General features: G+C 35.8%; 1 protein-coding gene across 15 annotated transcripts in view; it reads left to right on the top strand.

The window, feature by feature from the left end:
- Zmynd8 (Zinc finger MYND-type containing 8) overlaps positions 1-18,845 on the top strand; it is a 289,971-nt gene that overhangs the window by 173,499 nt on the left and 97,627 nt on the right. For all 15 annotated transcript variants that reach the window (XM_081769796.1, XM_081769789.1, XM_081769790.1 and 12 more), the window contains 5 exons: positions 971-1,067; positions 5,034-5,153; positions 6,728-6,850; positions 9,641-9,767; positions 14,092-16,808. In XM_081769796.1, coding sequence (XP_081625922.1) covers positions 971-1,067; positions 5,034-5,153; positions 6,728-6,850; positions 9,641-9,767; positions 14,092-16,808 — 3,184 coding nt within the window. The remainder of the gene's footprint in view (positions 1-970; positions 1,068-5,033; positions 5,154-6,727; positions 6,851-9,640; positions 9,768-14,091; positions 16,809-18,845) is intronic.

Below are 18,845 nucleotides of genomic sequence, written 5' to 3'. Positions count from 1 at the left end.
TTGTAGAGGTGTATGGGGAGAGCTACATTGCAAGGGAAGTGGTGTGGTGCTTTCAAAGAAAGATGGACCAATAGTGTTAATGACACCTTGGACATGGCGATAGAGTGGCCCCGCGTAGCTTAGTCGCTATGCCTTCGCCTTCGGTACGAGCGGTCCCGGGTTCGATTGCCGGTGGGGCATAGTCGAAAAAGTGTAAAACGTTTTTTCAGGCCAGGCATCTTGAATGAGATTTTCCTAAGTTTTCCTCATTCATACCAGGCAAATGTTAGGGTGGTACCTAACATATGGGTCCCAGGCCGCTTCCTTCCTTTCCTTTCTCCGGATAGTGTGTACGCCGAGGGACATCATCCCTCGAACATGGCCATAGATGCCGAAAGCGCAGAAGTCGAAATCCTAAGTCCTAAGTCCTAGCGGTAGACCCAGTACTTCAACCACTAACGATATGCATGAAACGACTAGAGCACCCCTTCTACAGCCCTGACCTGCTCCAGTTGCTTCCACATTTTCCCTGGTCTAAAGGAAAAAGTCTGGCCACCATTATCCGGCATGCGATTTTGGCAAAACCGCTGCCTCAGTGGCTACGAGAACTTGACGTGGATTTCTATGCAAATGGTTTAGAAAACTTTATCTGCTGTTGTGATAAGCGGTTGAACAAAAGCTGTGATTACAACGAGGACTATTGTTGAGTGCCCTCTGTCATCAGGTGTGTTTATCTTCAAGCTGTGCCTCACACCTAAGCCATATAACATTTTTTTTCGATCATCCCACATATGTAATTATGGAATGAGAGTTTAACGTAAAAATGTATATAGTTCTTGATCTTATACATACTTATTCCCAAGACTAAGATTTTTTTTTTATATAATGCATTTTGTCAAGTAAATTACCAAAATGTAAAATATATGTCTGGTACATAGTTGGGGAATATATATATATAATATGGATGATTATGCTCTTTTTTGTTTTCTAGAGCGTGGGTACCAATGAAAGAATGCTTTTTGTACAGTAAGGAAATGCCTGCACCAGCTAAGAACATGAAGAAAAATAATTTGGAAGGTTGTATAAAGGTAATACCTCATTTTTATGATACTATCCATCTTTAACGTATTAAAGTTATGCATTCTTGTTCTTGAGTTCTATCTTGTGATGATATTATTGCATATTTAAGATAGATCGGTTTCTTATATTGACAGTATATGTAAGGAAGTTGTAAAAAGTACATACCATTCATTAGTTGGTTGAGAAGCGCTGAAACCAATAATCTAGCGATTAATTTTTCTTTCTTTTAACAACTCTATTATATGTCGTTCCATTTGTTATATTGGAAATATTTTACATCGTAGGACTTGTGTAGTGACACCACAGAGAAGCATCTAGGTTTTTAAATTTTTCTTTATACTTCAATAACGATCCAGTGCAGTTCGAGAAATCAGTGCTTCTGTTTGTGTTGATTTCAGGCGTGTTCAAAAGGATTTTTTTTAAATTTATTATTATTTTGAAAGAAAAAAATGTAATTGCTGTAAACAAAAAGTGTCATCTTCGTATAATTTGGAACTAATGTGACGCGCTTACGTAACGACGTATTTTGTTTTACGTATTAATGAGAATTTTGTACGTAAAAGATGTTCCTTTATGTCAAATTACTCAGCTGGTGATGCTCTTCAGTCAATTTTTCTTCCAATATTTCGAGTGTGACACTCGGACATATATCGTCAGCAGCACACAATGGCTCAGGAGCAGAATCTTTTACGTTCTGATTAAGAGAAAAAATTCAGATGAAAAATTTAAAACATAAATAAAAAGAGTAAAGTAAATAGGTATTGCACTGTCCTAGGACACACACATACAACGTTTGTCCGGAAAGTAGTAGAACTGATTCCTCCCCGCCAAAAAAAACGTGGTGAAGGAGGGGGATGCTGCTGGGAGTGGGGTCTTAGTTACCAGCGCATCAATTGCCAGTCGTCTCCAAGCCTTCACGGAGTGTAGATCGAGTTTAAGGTGAACCCCTTTCAAGGTGCCTTGTCATCTCCATAGTCAATCGTTTATTAGAGCAGCGTTACGCTGTGAAGTTTGGCGTCAAACTGGGTAAAACTGCGAGTGACACTGCGTAAAGCGCCAAAGCTCTGAATGGCACACCGCGCCTCACCTCGCCCGAAAAAATGAGCAAGTCGAAAATGAAATTGATGTTGATAATCTTTTCTGAATGCAAAGAAGTGGTTCACAAAGATACCACCTGGTCAGACGATGCTGTATTCTACGTGGAAGTACTTGAGAGACTCAGACAACGAGTCGCCGCGTCAGTCCAACAATCGCTGTACCATGGAAGCCTCATAACGACAAGGCGCCGATCCACACTTGCCTCTGCTGTGATGGACTTCCTGACCAAACATGGCATCACATAGCTTTCCCAGTCACCCTACAGCTCAGATGTCGTTCCTGCATACTTCTTCCTCTTCCCCCGACTGAAAAAGGTCATGAAAGGACGGCATCACAGTTCGATCTAGGCCATTCACGTGGCCGTAACGAGGGAGCTGAAGAGCATTCCAAAAAGCCTTCGGTGAGTGGTAGAGTCGCTGGAAACGTTGTGTTGATGCAGAAGGGCCATATTTTAAAAACTATTAAGTCGACGTGTCAAAATTGTGAAATCAGTTTCTTAAAACAATTCAGTCGTAATACTTTCGGGACAAACCCAGTATATATTATGCATATAGTAAAATTATAAGAGCAACATATAACATAATAGAGAAAGGATCGAAAACATCTACGTAATATTATTGAATTACCACTGTTGAAACACAAGAAAAGCCAATGTAAAGATTGTGTTTGTAAAAGGATTTAAGCCATTGTGTGTCTTGAGAATTCGTGTCCAAGTGTCACCCTCGAAATACTGTTAGAAACATTGACGGATGAAGATGACTAGGTGAATAATTTGAAATGTTACAATGCGTTCAATACGCTCGATAAATAATTAATATTTCTTAGCTCGAATTTGAAGAATTTAATTCGAGCAAAGAAAAGAAACGTTTACTTGGGAAATACTAAACGAAAATAATATATGGAAATAATTAAGACAGATTGAGCACTTTGCAAATTAATGTGAACAATGTGCTAAAAAAAAGTGTGGTCATTGCCCAGTCCTTCAAATTGAGTATAAGAAAATGTTAGAGCAAAAGTTAGTACCAACGATCTTCATCTCACATTTATGGTAAGAGAAACTAAGAATCGCCTACATTGCTAATTTGGTAAATTCGCGTAAAGGAAGACGTTCTCTCGATACAAATTCTGAATATTAATTTGAAGAGTATTTTCTGACATTTCGTATTATTACTTTAAAATTAGTTTTATGTCTTACTATCTTTAGTGCTATTTCTTTTATACAATGACATTGATTCTTTTTGTTGGCAATGCAAGGTTTTTACTGTTTTGTATTACGAATATTAATTCCATTAATTTTTGTTATGACGTACATACTCGTTAAACTTTTGTATTTCCTTGTACTACAGTGAATTTAGTGCTATTCTGTTTACAGACGTGTTCAAATTATTAGACTCAGCATTCAGTTTCTGAATATTTTACTGTTCTTACAATATTACGTGAGAAAATGCGTTCGAAGTTAGTCCAAATTACTACTTTGTAACTCTGTCTTAATTTCTAGTGGAAGTGGCATATGCTTTTCAATATCAATAAAATAAATGCGTACGTAACATTCAGATATAATTACTATAAAATGTGTATATCCAAATTGGAAACAAAAAATGAAATGGAGTACTTATAAGAAAATTATCTCTTACACAAAGATTAATATTTCTTATGAAATCCCTTATTTTTTATTAAGTTTTTTATCCTTTGTGAGATCCTTTGTACGAGTTCCTGATCCTTCAATTCAGCATCGTGATACCACAAGATCTCCTTGATCAATTGAAGTTTGGTTCTAATGTGCTTCTTTTTATAGCTTTTCTTTCATGAAGCTCAAAAAGTTTTCAATCTGTTTCATATCAGGACTAGTGCCTGGCCACGGAAGAACACTAATTTCGTTGTCCTCGAAGAATTTTGTCACAGCTTTGGTCCGGTGGCATGGGACTTCATCATGCATAAAGATGAATTGTACGTCATCAAACCAGAGTGCAGTCTGGGAAAGCAGTTCTTCTTGAAGAACTTGTAGGTATTGGTCGTGCTTCATTGTCCTCTCTACTATATACAGTCTTCCAGGCCCAAAGACAGAGATGACACCCCAGACCATGACTGAAGTAGGATGCTTCACGGTTTATTAAAGACATTCCAACTTGAATTCCTCCCAGGTCAACGTCGCACCTATTGTGAACATTCATCAGACAAAGATACATGATTCATCACTGAAACACACTATTCTCCAATCGTCAGCAGTCCAATATTCTAGGTCTTGTGCCCATTCGAGGCGCTTCTTTACCATGATTGGAGTAGACTTTGTTTTCTTTCTTGACCGTGTGCTTTTATTCCCTCGGCACAAAGAATCTTTCGAACACTTTCAGGCCAAATGTCTGTGCCATACATAGCAATTTTTATGCTTAAATCTATTAGGAAGGTCTTTTGCTTTTCCCATTATGCTGCAATTACAGGACTACACAGAACAAAAGATTGATGCACGAAACACGTCACGATCATTTTAAACTGGCCCATTCGAACTGTTGAACGCTCGCTTTGAATGTCGTTAACTTCTTACGACAGCAACCACAACACTTCAGACTGTAACTTGTTGATAGGAACCACAATAGCTATCTACAACTGAAACACCACTTTCAGAATTTCCCCCCCTCACTACTTGGTTTCAGGAATCACCTGCCAAACGTTGTCGTTGTTGATTTAAAACATCCTATATGTATAATATCGACTTGCAAGTATATTAGTAAATTTATACCAAATACAACCTATTTTATGAATGTGTATATCAACAATTTTAATTCGAATTTTTGGATGTATTCTTGTTACATTATTAATTTCTGAACAAGTTGTTGTATATTTTACATGGATTAATTAATGATTTAATTATATTTTAGGAAGTAGAGCACCATATCAAGAGGTTACGAGAAAAACATGGCACGTTCGTGTATGCTCCACATCGAACTCCTTACGATGGATTTCAAGACGATGAACAGTTACGTCGGCAGTTACCAAATGTGAGTACTTCACTTGGACTAGCCAGGTATTATTATTACTATTCCTCTAAATACTTCAGGTTAAGAGATATTATTACTTTTAAATCTGTACTTCGCACCGTGTTGATGATTTAGAGGTATATGTATCGAATTGTTTTAGTTTCATAAACGAGATTGATAATAGTGTTTTTCATGGTATTGTAGAGGAAAAAATACTTCTAAAAGTCATAGTTCACTTTTGTGAAGTTTCGTTTTTCTTTCTCCGTTGATGGAGATGAGGAGCTTTTATATGAAGTTTTCCATTCGTTACTGAGATTTTTTGTAAGGTAATTATTAATTAGGCTATGCGTAATTAATATATCTTGATTAATTGTAAAACGATGAAAACCTTGCAATTTTCTACAGTTTTGGATTTACGGGTGAGGTCACTTTGAGCGATGAGCACGTTTAATGAATATTTATGTTTAAAAATATATTAGAGGGCACTGTTACATTTTCTAATTAGGGGTGTGTCGTAGAACTTGACTGAAAATTGAGTTGAGGCATTATATTACGGGAATAACTGAAGAATATGTGAACTACCTAATGTCAATTGTACTATTACAGTGTTGAGCAAAATAAAAAATAGCAGACGCCTCACTGTTTCAGTTCCTGTAGAAAAATGAAATAGCAATGTCAGGGCAAGGATTTGAATTCGAGAACATATATTGCATTGAACTTAAAAGTTATTATTAAACAGTAACAGAAACGCGTGGCAATATAGTTTCAGGGGCTTAGTTACTTCAAGATGTTAAGTGGCATATCACTTGATTCTGTGCGTGACTATTCCATTTAGCTCTCTTCTGTACCAAATTCTACGTTATAGCCCATATGATTTGGAAAACATTATATTGTGTTTCAGTATAACTTTGAATAAGATTGTCCTTTTTCATCAAAATCTTTCAGAATAAGTTTACCATTTTTCATGGTTACACAGAAGTACAATATGCTGAAAGCGATTCTCAGCTCTCTAACCCCATTCGTTCTTTCTTTCTTTCTTGTGAGTTGGATTAATAGTTTATGAAGATAAATTGATTGAGAATTGTTTCGTTAAAAATTTCGTACAAATGAAAAAAAAAAAAAAAAAATAATAATAATAATAATAATAAAAATAAAAAATAAGCTGTTAATTCGAAACATATTTTCGTAAAATGTTGTGCTCCTCAAAATCCTTTAGTTAACTCTGAAAATAAATAGTAAATTTAGCATTGAAAAACATTTGCAGCGTTGAAATCTTCTTATAATTCTTACGTTACTTTGGACATCTTCATCGTTTTCAAATATATTCGAAGTTTAGTGTAAAATACAACTAATTAACTTCAGTAAATATTGTTTAAAAAAAAAAAAAAAACCTTGGAAATTTATTATCACAGCAAGAGAAGAGTCGATAGCAGTGCATCCTGGCCTGTCCTTGTCCAATCCAATTAATAATCACTACTATTCACTTGATTGTATATATTCCGGTCACTCATTACAAGCATGAAATTATTAGTTATTTTCAGTTTGTGGTGATTTAAAGATGAGCAAATTATTAAATGTTTGTTTTTTGTTTTCAGTACCAAGGTTCTGACGATTCGCCGCCGACCAAACGAGCGAGGCATAGTTTAAGTTCCAGTCGAAATAGTCAAGAAAGATCCTCTCCAAAAATTGAATTGTGTAAACAGGAGGAACAGTTAGATGTAAGTGTAGAATAAGTAGCATTCCATAAGCTTAACCCTACAACGGTCGGGCGGGAAAAAAAATATTCATGAACGGGGTCGGGCTGGGTCTGAGAGACCCAAGAAAATGAAATTGCCTAATTAACTTGTGAACGATATTTTTTTTTAAAATAAAAACATAATTTTATGTAATTGCAAGTATTTCTAAAGCAGAAAAAACATTTCAGCTCAAAACTGGTGTTTTCGCTCATTTTTTAAAAATATTTGTAATTGCGTACATATTTTTGTTAGTAAATTATATGGGCTTTTCTTTAAAAATATATAAAAAACAATACTTGCTTAAATGTTGTTATAAATAAGTAATATTGTAGAGGATACTTATAAGTTTATTTAACATAACCTGCGGCACCACCTATTTTGAAAGATACTGAATGTCAGGGGATAAAGTTTTTTTTAGTTTTCATTGTTGGCAAGATTGTTATCTAATGGCTCATTGGGTAGAGTTTTTTCAGCTGCTGCAGCAGATAACTATTCTTTACTCCTGTCACCTTCTTCACCACACTCACTGTTACTATCATGGTAACTAAATAATTCAAAATCAGAACCTGCATCGGAATCATACAGTTCACTTTCATCATCATCATAAAATTCTATGAATTTTACTCGCAGAAACTGTTTCTCATTCCATTATGTTCAAAAGTTGCTCAAAATACCATCTGAAATGTTCTTCGTATATACACACTCAAAAAATGTCGAATAGGTAATCACACTAAAAAAGTAAACTTCTTAAAGATGTTTGACACCAGCAAAAAAAAAAAAAAAAAAAAAGTTACGTGAACGGTCGGGCTGGGTCTGACAGGCCCACGCAATATTCAGAGCTCTATAAAAAGCAAACTAACAATAAATCAAACTGGTTTGCGACACTGACGTCTCTTATCAGGCGTTTCAGGAAGGTATCCGAAGTTACAACTCAAACCGCTAATTTTAAGTTGAAAAATTTATTTAAAATTTTAGTAGATAGGTCTCACAGACCCGGACCGACCGTTCTAGGGTTAAGCGAACGGTTAAAAGAGCTTCCTAAGAATTTTCATTATTGATTATCAAAGTTCCAGTTGCAGTTGGAATGAAGCTCTTTGATGCTGGAATCGTTAATAGTGAGCAGCAATAACGCGCTCTGAGACGCTGTCTACCCTTTCAGATTAGAAGAACTTAGTTTTAGAATTTCTTTATTAATAAAAATCAGTGTACATTTCATGTTGTAGAAAAATATAGAAATAATAGGGTCGGTGATAGCTTGATTATTAGCAATAGTAGTAGAATCGAATTTGTAAATAATTTTATTTTTCAAAACTGAGGAATTAAAGTTCTGTCTCCATCAAATAGGCCACAGAGAGTTATCAAGAAATCTGTCTCATCGCGGCTGAACAAGTCAATGGAGCTCCAATTAAGTCTCCGTATATTATATATAGTAATGCAACCTCGCAAAAATCAGTTTGTAACGAAGTTTTGTCAGAAGTTTCACGTTCCTTTCCTACACCGAGGCTGTATGAGACATGCACCGACAACTTAATGTTGGTTCCAAACTCTAATAATTAAAATTGATAAGAAGAAGAAATAATATCTACCAGGCACGAATTTTTTTTAGAAGAGTTCAAGGTTTGAGGGGAGTCCAGTAGTACAAACCACTACATCTGTATGGTATTGAACGAGCATTATTCTGCACCCGAAATGACAAGTAATTGTAAAGTATTTTTCATCTATATTTTCAGAAAATAAATTACAGAACTAGATCGTTTTTATAAGAAGAGAAATAGTGCAGATGAAGTAAGATCAAATCTTCATGCTACATCAATCATTTTTCTGCTAACCAAATATAGTTTTATTAAGAAAGTGAATAAAAGTATATCGACTTAGGAAGTTTTGGGATGTCGGGACCCGGTTATCTACCCGTTGCGCAAGTTAATACTATACTACTGGTAAGCAGTATGGAAAATTTTAGATTGTTGTCTATTAATATGTATATACCATCAAATGGGACTACTATGTATAAATATATTTTTAAAAATTCATTCTAACATTCACGTGATGGTACTGACCCCATAGTAGAACATGCCGCGATCTGCGATGTGATCGCAAAAAAATTACCAGAGGATTAAAAAAATAGCCGACAAAAAAGCATAGAAACATGCCACCTATGTGTAGATGTCTTAAATAGACGGACTACTCGCATAAATATAGTTTGAACTGTTTTTTACGTCGCGTAAAGCGTATTTTTAAGAATCACAAGTGTTTCTTCTGCAGAAAATTGTTGCAAAATTCCTGCAGAAAACTTTTGACTTACAAATGCTCATCGCAGAAAGACAAAGTTCTGCCATCAGGGGTTTTGAGGAAAATTAATAATCTCGAAATGTTCAGCCTGAAAATCCCAATGAATTTTTTTGACCGCTCACTGGATTGTATTGATAATCCCGAAATTAAATCCTGCTGACAAAGTTAATGATCACTATAAGTTATGCATGAAAGTTACATAAGATCGGTCTCCATTTTGAATTGTCCTCATGTCAATTCATGATAAAAATAACATTTCCTAAGAAGCTAAAATTAACTTTTTTAACAATTTTTGAGAACGAAATAAATAATTTTTACTAATTATTTAGAAAAGAATATTGATTAAGAAACTATTATACGTTGAAAAGACGGCATAAACTTTTGCAGGCAGTGTTTATAAAATTAACTTCAGAGCTAAAATACCAGACCATTTCCGTCTTTGAATTATGAGTAGATGACATTTAATTTTATCTACAATTCTAGGATTCTGTTAGTGAGGATATTGATGCTCATATTGATGCTCACCTGAAGCAAGTAGATGAGACGGCGTCAGACGTTTCTGCGGATGCAGTTTCAGTCGCTTCATCTGGGAGACTTACACCCAGAAGCTGTAAGTATTTATTTGTAATGATGTGTTAAACTAAATAAATTTTGCAAGCTTTTGGGTACGATAATGTTACGAACATTGCAGTAAACTTGATTCTACTGTAGTTTGACTTGCTTTTAAAGTTCATTCTGATTATCTACGCACCCACTTTTTTAAAAGTCGCATTTATTCGTCAGTTTGGCTACTTAGAAGAATATGAATCAAGTTAAAGAAAAACCTACTGTTGATTGTTTCTAACAAATCAGGATAAGTTATGTTAAAGTTTTCATCATGGTTTGAACGTACTCGTAATATAAGAATGTAATATTTTTTTTATTTTACCTTTTGGTGCGTTATGTTTGTTGTATTTCCTTCAATATTTCAACTTCTGATAGTTGTGAAGTCTTCGTCTGGGCTGATTATGTCTAGGAACAAAACAGGAAAACTCGAACTGCTTTTGTGGGTTGCATAAATCTTATTTTGTTAGAACTAGGGAACTCCACTGAAACCAAGACACAGGGACTTTGGACAAACAGTGGGATGATATAAATTATTACGTAAAATAATAATAATAATAATGAAGTTCATTTATAGTCATAAAGGTTCAATATACGAAATCCTCTACCTAGAAGAGCCTAGACAATGGAATTGACAACATTGCAGTTAAAAACACTGAAATATGTGATCCACTAAAGCAGATAGAGTTTCCTTCCTAGAAACAGTCAGGCTAACTGATGATGTCTCAGGACCATTAAAGGTTGAAATATTTTAGGATATAAAACAAATAAAATGCACTAAAAAGGTAAATAAAGAAAAGTAGTATAAGTTATTACAAAGAAATTTTATAAGTGCGAAAGTACAAATATGCCCAGTCTGATAGTATGTCCTTTGCGTTCTAGAACTAACTGTTCTTTTGTTAGCTTTGCGTTTTCTTGAGTACTCTTAGTACATACTAGTGCTCAAAAATTAAGGACAGTTGAAGTAATGTATATTATAAGCTACAGCAACACAACAGTATTCACGATAGGCCCATACAACCAGTCAAAGGTACGCCCTTTTTAATTTTTTGAACGTTTTACTCTCAGTTTATTTTTAATAAAGGGGTAGTGTTTGAGCAGAGTATCTATCTATCTAATATATATATATTATATAATCGAAACAGTAGAAATACCTGAAGAAACTGCAACTTACCGTATTAACACGGCGTGAAGTCTGGAGAAAGCTCTGATTTACCGTGGAATGGAGACATATAAGTAATGAATGGTTTCCAGAGGAATATGTATCATGCTTTATGCAGTTAATCACTTCTTTCTGTGAGAGAGGATGGATAAGGATATCAGCATTAGAGTATCAGCTCCAGGACTGACCACAGGTGTTCAGTAATGTTGGGGTCTGGGGATTGAACAGGCCAGGGAAGTGATATAGTAGTTCTCAATGATCATGAAGCCGCACCCTAACAGACCAGCACTGTTAATTGGTGCAACGTCATCTTAGAGAATTGTGCAATTGACCGGAAACATCTGGGTCAAGATGATACGTTATCACTGCTATTACTGCGTCCTGTGTGCGTAATACCAGAAAGTTGCGGACCACAGGATCACACAGCCGACTTCATGCTTCATAGAAGAGTCGTCATGTTATCTGTTCACCCATTTTTGCGCCAAAGCGTTGTCGTTGGTGAACAGTTATTTGGAAATCAACCCAATTGCCAATGTTCAGTTGGGTGGACAGGTTTAGTTCTGCACTTCCTTTTGCCGTATTCGGTCATTGGTGGCATTCCTCTTCAGTGCTGGATGATCCCTGTTACTGAGACTTTGCTTCCGGTCAGTATTATTCTCCGCCGGGTTTTACTAGGTTGTTGGTCGTTGTTATATTAGACCTGGTTCTTGTGACACCCAACATGGGTTGCCTTTATATACATTTGCACTAGCTACCCATACTCCCTCACTTTGCATCACTACCGTTTGCACGCTTGAACATTCGTCTCCGTCTACTTTGCCCGACATACTACAAATGATTACCTAACACAACACTAAACAAGAGCAAGCAATGCACATACATCCTTAGAGTTACTCTAGTTTTTAAGCGAAATGGACCCTTTGCATCATGTCATTAGAAGTACGATATAACACATTCTTGAGAACGTTGTGGTTGTGCTATTGTGTATCTACCAGAAGTGTAGACATGGATTCGTCTACCAAGAGAAAAATTACTGCAAACCACTCCAGAACATGCAGAATTTGTTCTTACTCAATAGAGTCAGATGCAGGAACTACCTCGTCAATTTCCGGATCTGAGTATGATGAGCTGATGTGGGAAGCTAGTTGGGAGGTGAAAACCCGCAAGTGTTAGCGAAAAGTTCAGTCATCTCCAAGAGTGAAAAAAGACTCCTCAAGCTACTGTCAATATATCCCTCAACTCCATGCACCATAAATGTCAAACTGAACTGATGTCTAAGGGTTTTGCAGAAGGATTGTTGAATCAACCAAAAAAAGATAGTTCAGGTTCATTCATAACTAATCCGTAGTTGTTCTTCGACAGTTCCCTTTGTAATTGTGTGTGATGGAGATTTTATCAGCTATTAACCTAAACTTTTGTCCCAATTAAAGCGTGTTCATATTTGTTTCTTGTTCCTTATATATATATATATATATATATATATATATATATATATATATATATATATATATATATATATATATATATATATATATATATATATATATATATCAAATTAGGGTGCATCCGTGAATTCGGAAAAAAAAATAATGTTTTATTGAACATCACTTTGTTTCATAATTGGTACACATTCATAATAAATGTAAGTACAAAAAAATTAGTTAGATAAACAGAAAAATCATGATGACTAAGTCAAAAGTTATATTGGGTTTCATTATTTCTTAATTACTATGAACCAGTACAGTTGCTTAACTTACACAACTCTAGTACAAAATCGGTAAATTTCACGTTCGACGATTTGTATCATAAACGAAAAGAGATTGTGTTAAATGGGGGAACACATTAATGAACAATATATTGTGGACTGTTAATTAACATCCGAGTAAAAGACTTCAGCTCATTACATTAACACCGTGTTTGTCATGCTGCTAAAAACAGTAATAATTCTTTGGATTTTTGTAGTGTTACAAACATTAGCAACCAAAGTAGTCGATAATCTCAAGAGTAAGGTGTGATGTCAAAATAGGTTAATAACAGTACCTACAGTTGCTTGGACATTATGCTAAACTACCGGGTGTCCATAAATGTTTATTCTGATAACTAAACAATGTAACTCTTAAATGGATACAGTAAATGGAACGTGCGTTATACTACATGCTTCTACTCATTAAGTTTTGAACCATACATAAACGTTTAATACAGTTAATACACTTCAGCATTTAAACCACTTCAACATGTGTCTCCGTGGTCACACGCAAAACATCAAGACAGTATTCAGTTTCTTGCCCACTTTCTGCAACGTATCTGGTGTGATTATGTCAATGACATCTGTGATGCGTTGTTGCAAGGTCACAATATCAGGAACTGCTGTTTTGTACCCAATGTCTTTCACATACCCTCAAAGAAAGAAATCTAAGGGGATAATATCAGGTGCAAGCCACACAACACATTAAGCTTTCTCCTGAAGAGAAGCCATTTTTACGATATAGATCACAAAGCGCTTCGTGTGGCGGAAGTGTTGAATTGAGACACAACTAGACAGAAACTTATTGGGTTCCCAAGTAGACCTGTAATAAAAACCAACGTTAGAATTAGAAGTATAATTGTTATATAATTCTGAAATCAGGGTAAACATTTATGGACATGATTTGCATCAAATGACATCTATAAATAAAATATTTAATTACAGTTGGCTTATAACAAAACTGAGTAGTACAAATTTTAAATAAGTAGACTAAATCTAATAGAGAATGATTTTTTTTTTCTGAGCAATAACAGTAACTTACTTTACAAATTGTCTTACACGGATATGATGTATTGCAGTTGTGTATACGTAGTCGAAGTAAAAGGATTCATTTCTGTTCATTTCTGCTTCAGATGTGGTTCGACCTGAGTCAGAAATATCTAACGAAAACTCAGAAATATCTAACGGTGTGTACGATTATAATAATGTATACAGTAACTCCTGAGGTACGGAACTTCTGCATTACGTAAACCTTCATGTAACTTAAAATTTACTTAGATGGAATTCGTAAATTGCTTAAGTATAACTTCGTAAGATACTACTATATTTATTAATTGTATGTATTCTTTCATCAAGAAATCGCTTTTAGTATTATGCTTTGTTCCAATGAAACTTATTCTATATCGTGTAATTCATATTTTTCAGATCAAGGTCCAAGTAGGTCAGCAAGTCGCTCCGCAAGCAGATCTTCCTCACGTATGGAGGTGGACCCACCATCCCAAGAGGCTGACCTGGAAGAGGAGGAAGACGAAAAGATGGATGAAGATGCTACTATCAATTCACCATTTACGCCCAGTATGGGAGTGGACGAAAATAGAGAGGTGGACTTTGCTCAAAGCAAGATTAGTAGTGATTCTACAGAAGCGAAACAAGATACTCAGACTGAAGTTATTTCTCTAAATGATAACGAAGCATTTTCAAGAACTATCGAGGAGAAGAATGGTGCCCTTGAAAGAGAAGACGTTTCAGATTCTAGTACTGATGGTAAGTCGAAGGAGGTACCCAACACTGAATCAGATCAGACTGTATCCGAGGAAGCTGATAAAGAAATTGAAAGTGATGATAATGTTAGTGATACTATATCGTCTTCTCCTGGTGCTATTAAAACTGATGACAAGACCTCAAGCGAAATTGCGTCTAACAAGAATACTAATAATGTTGTTGTTGATAGTGAAAGTGAGATGTCTAATTTAGAAAGCAACGAATCTGTGTCTTCTATGTGTAAAACTAATGGTATTAAAAATTTGTCAGATCCCAAGACAGAAGACCTGCAAGATGATAGTGGATCAGTGTCGGCTACGGATACTAATAATGCTGTTGAGAAGAAGAAGAGCGACGAAACGCATAATAATCCAACTGAAACTAGTACTAGTGCTAAGAAGAAAAATCCAGATGAAGAAAGTGAAAGCAATGTTTCCCAAGATACCAAAAGTCCATCTGCAATTGAGACAAAGAAGTGTCCAGAGAAGAGTACTCATGATAATGCGGGACTGATGACTGTCACTAGTGAGTCGGAAACTGCGAATAAAACATCGTCTGCATCTACCAAACTCGTGACCACTAGTGCGCCAGAAACAGTGAGTGAAAAATGTTCGGAGACAGTGAAAGTTGTGACTGTCACTAGTGCGCCGGAAACAGACAGTAAGAAATCTTCGGAGTCTGTGAAAGAACCTGCTTTTGAAGTTGAAGAACCACCTGCGGCTGTTGCTGAAGAAATATCTGATTCAGATAGCAGCAAAGAACCAGCAGAAGAAACAGTAGAGGATGAGGTTCGTGATTCCTGTAAACGAACAGAAGGTTTTCAAAGGATAGTACTTAAACGATCAATACAAGAGCAGTCCAGGTTAATACTTGATTCGAATAGCAAGAAAACTAGTAATTCAAATTCGAAACAATGTGAGGAAAGTGAAAAAGAAAGTACTCAGGAAGTGACTAGTAATACTTCGAATAATACCAATAGCAATGTATCGATTAGTGAACAAGTTACTGAAGGTAATAATAATGTATTGAATACTGAGCGAACAATGGACACAGTCGATGAGGAAGATGACGATATGCCAAGACTTACAATTACTGATGTGAGAACTATTTCTGAAGATTTTGATTTAAATGACAAAGGGGAAGATACGAACGCAAATGAAAGCAATATAGTGAGAAATAGTGAAAAGGGTGCGATCGGTGCTGATCAACAAGTTGGAGGGACTAGTAAAACGGTTTCAGGAAAAACTCCTGCAGATTCCACTTCAATGCCTCGTATTCAGGTAGCGAAAATTAAGAAAGAACCAGTGGATGTACATGAAAGTGCAGGTAAAGGTGCAGCCAAGGGGGATGCGGTGGGTACAATTAGAGTTTCTCAAAAAATTCAGGACTCTGTCGCAAATAAATCCGCCGCCAAAGATACTGCTTCTGCTATTCAGAAGAAAATCACGACAAACGAAGTTGTAGTTAGTGAAAATTCATCTGAAAATCCTGCCGATAAAGACGCGATATTCCCTGCTCTTTTTCTTGATCCAAGTGTTACGATTACAGTAGTGAATGATGCAGGAACGAAGAATGCCGCACCGAAACCGAAATCTGTCCCCAGTAACATAAGCATAAAAGAATTAGCTCGTACGGTTAGTTTATCGAGTGATATTAGTTTGACTGTTGTGGATCCTGTACGATCAGAAGGCGCAGCTAAAGACCCGGTTACGCCTTTAGATATGGAATGTGAAAGTGATAATGAGGGTAATGGTGATTCAGAATCAGCATCGAAAAAAGCCGCGGCGCCTCCTAAAACTGAACAACCTATTAGGGCAAAAGCGAGAAAATCGTTTCCGCGTCCTCAAGTGAAAGTAAAGAATCCCCAGTCAATGATGAGTGAAACGAAATCTCCACCACAACAACAACTCCCAGCTCAAGCTGCTGTAAACGAGACAAAATCACCACTTCAGCAGTTAGCATTGCAAAGTAGCATTACCATGACTCCAGTAACAACAACGTCATCAAAACCCATGGTTATGATACCTTCCAGTGCTCCACAAACACAGTCATCAGGACCAACCAGTAGTGTAAGTGTCAGTGGTAGTGTTAGTGGTCCAATCATGTCCTCACCGTCGTTACCCTTAGGATTCAACTTAGGACCCGGAATGACTGTAACAAACGGGCCAAGATTTGGTTCCCCTATGTCGCGCATGGGTCCACCAGGAGTTCCTCAGAACGTTATGCCTCAGCCTGGTTCTATGATGGGTGGACAGGGGAACGGTTCCAGAATGCCCCAGCTACAACCACGACCTCTTGCACCGCTGACCGGGGCCCATCCTCCGGCAACACCACCAGAAGCAGGACCAGCTACTGCGGAGCTGAGTAAACAGAAGCAGAAGGTAAGTTGGGGGAAATTAATGGACGGGAATATGTTAATTCCTGTAAGATCTATGAAATGTATGCGGTGTATAAGGTGCGTACATGAATTCACCCGATGTACGCAATATAATATTTAAATAGTACACAACACAATACTCGCACGACAGTATATGAAAATTCGTGTTTAAATAAAGGGCGTAAAATAATATTATATAAGTGACAATTTTGATATTTAGTAAAAGGAAATTATAAATTATATTAATATGGCTTCCTTTCTTACTTGAAATTTTTAGCATAGTTGTATCAATATTTCTCACTTTTAACTTAAGTAGGCAATTAACAGCTTTATTAGGTGTGATTTCTATCAGACGTGAAACAGTAATAGTTCTGTTTTGAAAGAACATTTTTATTTTTGATACCTTATTCTATTTCTGTAGTCTTGTTTAACATTCATTCTTCTAAAAATACACGTATCTACAGTATTTTTCGTGTAATTCGACGTAAAAATAAAATACAATAATAAAACTAGTATTCGATATACGGTAGACCACAACTTTCGAAAGGAGAGAGTATCAAGAAATTTCACACTTCTTTATATATATTCGTGATAATGCCCAGTGACATTATGAGTGTGTACTAGCTGAACCTGCGCTCTCTACGCAGCGCATCATTCACTCCTTATAACATCTGTACATGCCCCTTTACAGACACAAGTGAAAAACGTCTTGATAAAAATGAGCAAGGGGTACCATAAAGGGGAGATTTTTTTCGATTATTTTTTCAATATCTCATACCATTTGCAAGATTTGAGCCTACTTTCGGTCGAAGTTTCTAATTCATGTATGATCAGTGTTTTCTTTCGTCTTGTATTCAGTAGGTAATAAGCAAATTCATTACGCACACAATTAATTATAATGTCAGTGATAAATGGTGTTCATTGGGCAAAATACTCCAAACAATTTAGATTCATCGTAGACTGAAGAAATGTTATATTTTTAATTACCATTTGGCCATTAAAGAAACGCCTGAGATATACAACCCTTGTATACAAATATGTGTTGTTGGAATGTATAACTCGTAGGATATGATGTTTTTTTTTTATTTCAACACTTCTGGTGTACCCATAAAAATGTAAAAAAGAAGTAACGTTCTTTTTATCAATATTTAATTAGAAGTGAACAATCTACACAAATTTTGCAATCAATCAGTGAAAACGGCATCTTTGTAGAGCCTATGGTTCACAAGAATTCACTGTCGAAAGGATTGGCCACAAACATATGAACTTTTATATCATTTTGATATACATAGATGATATCAGTTAATATGAACAGGAATCAGATTTATCTGACGTAGTCACAGAATAAACATCACATTGTAGCTTATGCTTGATAGATTTTACCAACCAACCATAATATTATTGAAATAAATTAGGGAATAGCAAAATGTAGATTAATATACTCATTCAATGTAATTCAGTTTTAAAATGGAAAGTCGTCAATATCAATTCGTTAACAAAGTGAAACTAAAATAGGCATTGTAACGAAAGCAGGATTAGCCAGCATCAGTACTAAGTAATAGTCAAAATTTAGTACGTACACCAAAGTTGTGCATAAATATTGAAAGTAATTATCAGTAAAAGAAGAAATTCCGGACATTTTATAATAATTAGCAGTCATTACAAGCATAACACAAGGAAAATTTTTAATATATACTAGTTGTGATGCCGAAATATTTTTAACCGAAGGTTTTTAACCCATATTTCCATGTTCTCTGCACACGCAAAAGCAAAGTTAGAAAGAAAACGTGTAATCTGGTGAATTTTATGCTGTAATGGATAGCTTATTTTAGAAGGAGACCAGTACTTCGCAGCTATAAAGTGGCACTCTTCCTTGAGTTGAAAGTGAGCATTGCCTACGCTCGTGCAGGTTATACTACTATCTACTGAGCAGTAGTTGATTCAGTACAAATAGTGTATTCTCTCAACACATAATACAGATACAAAGATCTTTCATCATAGAGATATAATGAAGGCACTTACGAACTCTCGTGAGCATACC

Source organism: Thermobia domestica, chromosome 8 (genome assembly GCF_964235325.1).
Source record: "Thermobia domestica chromosome 8, izTheDome1.hap1.1, whole genome shotgun sequence".
NCBI classification, from domain to species: domain Eukaryota; kingdom Metazoa; phylum Arthropoda; class Insecta; order Zygentoma; family Lepismatidae; genus Thermobia; species Thermobia domestica.
Note: the sequence above shows the minus strand (reverse complement) of the source record. Positions and strands in the feature narration are given on the sequence as shown.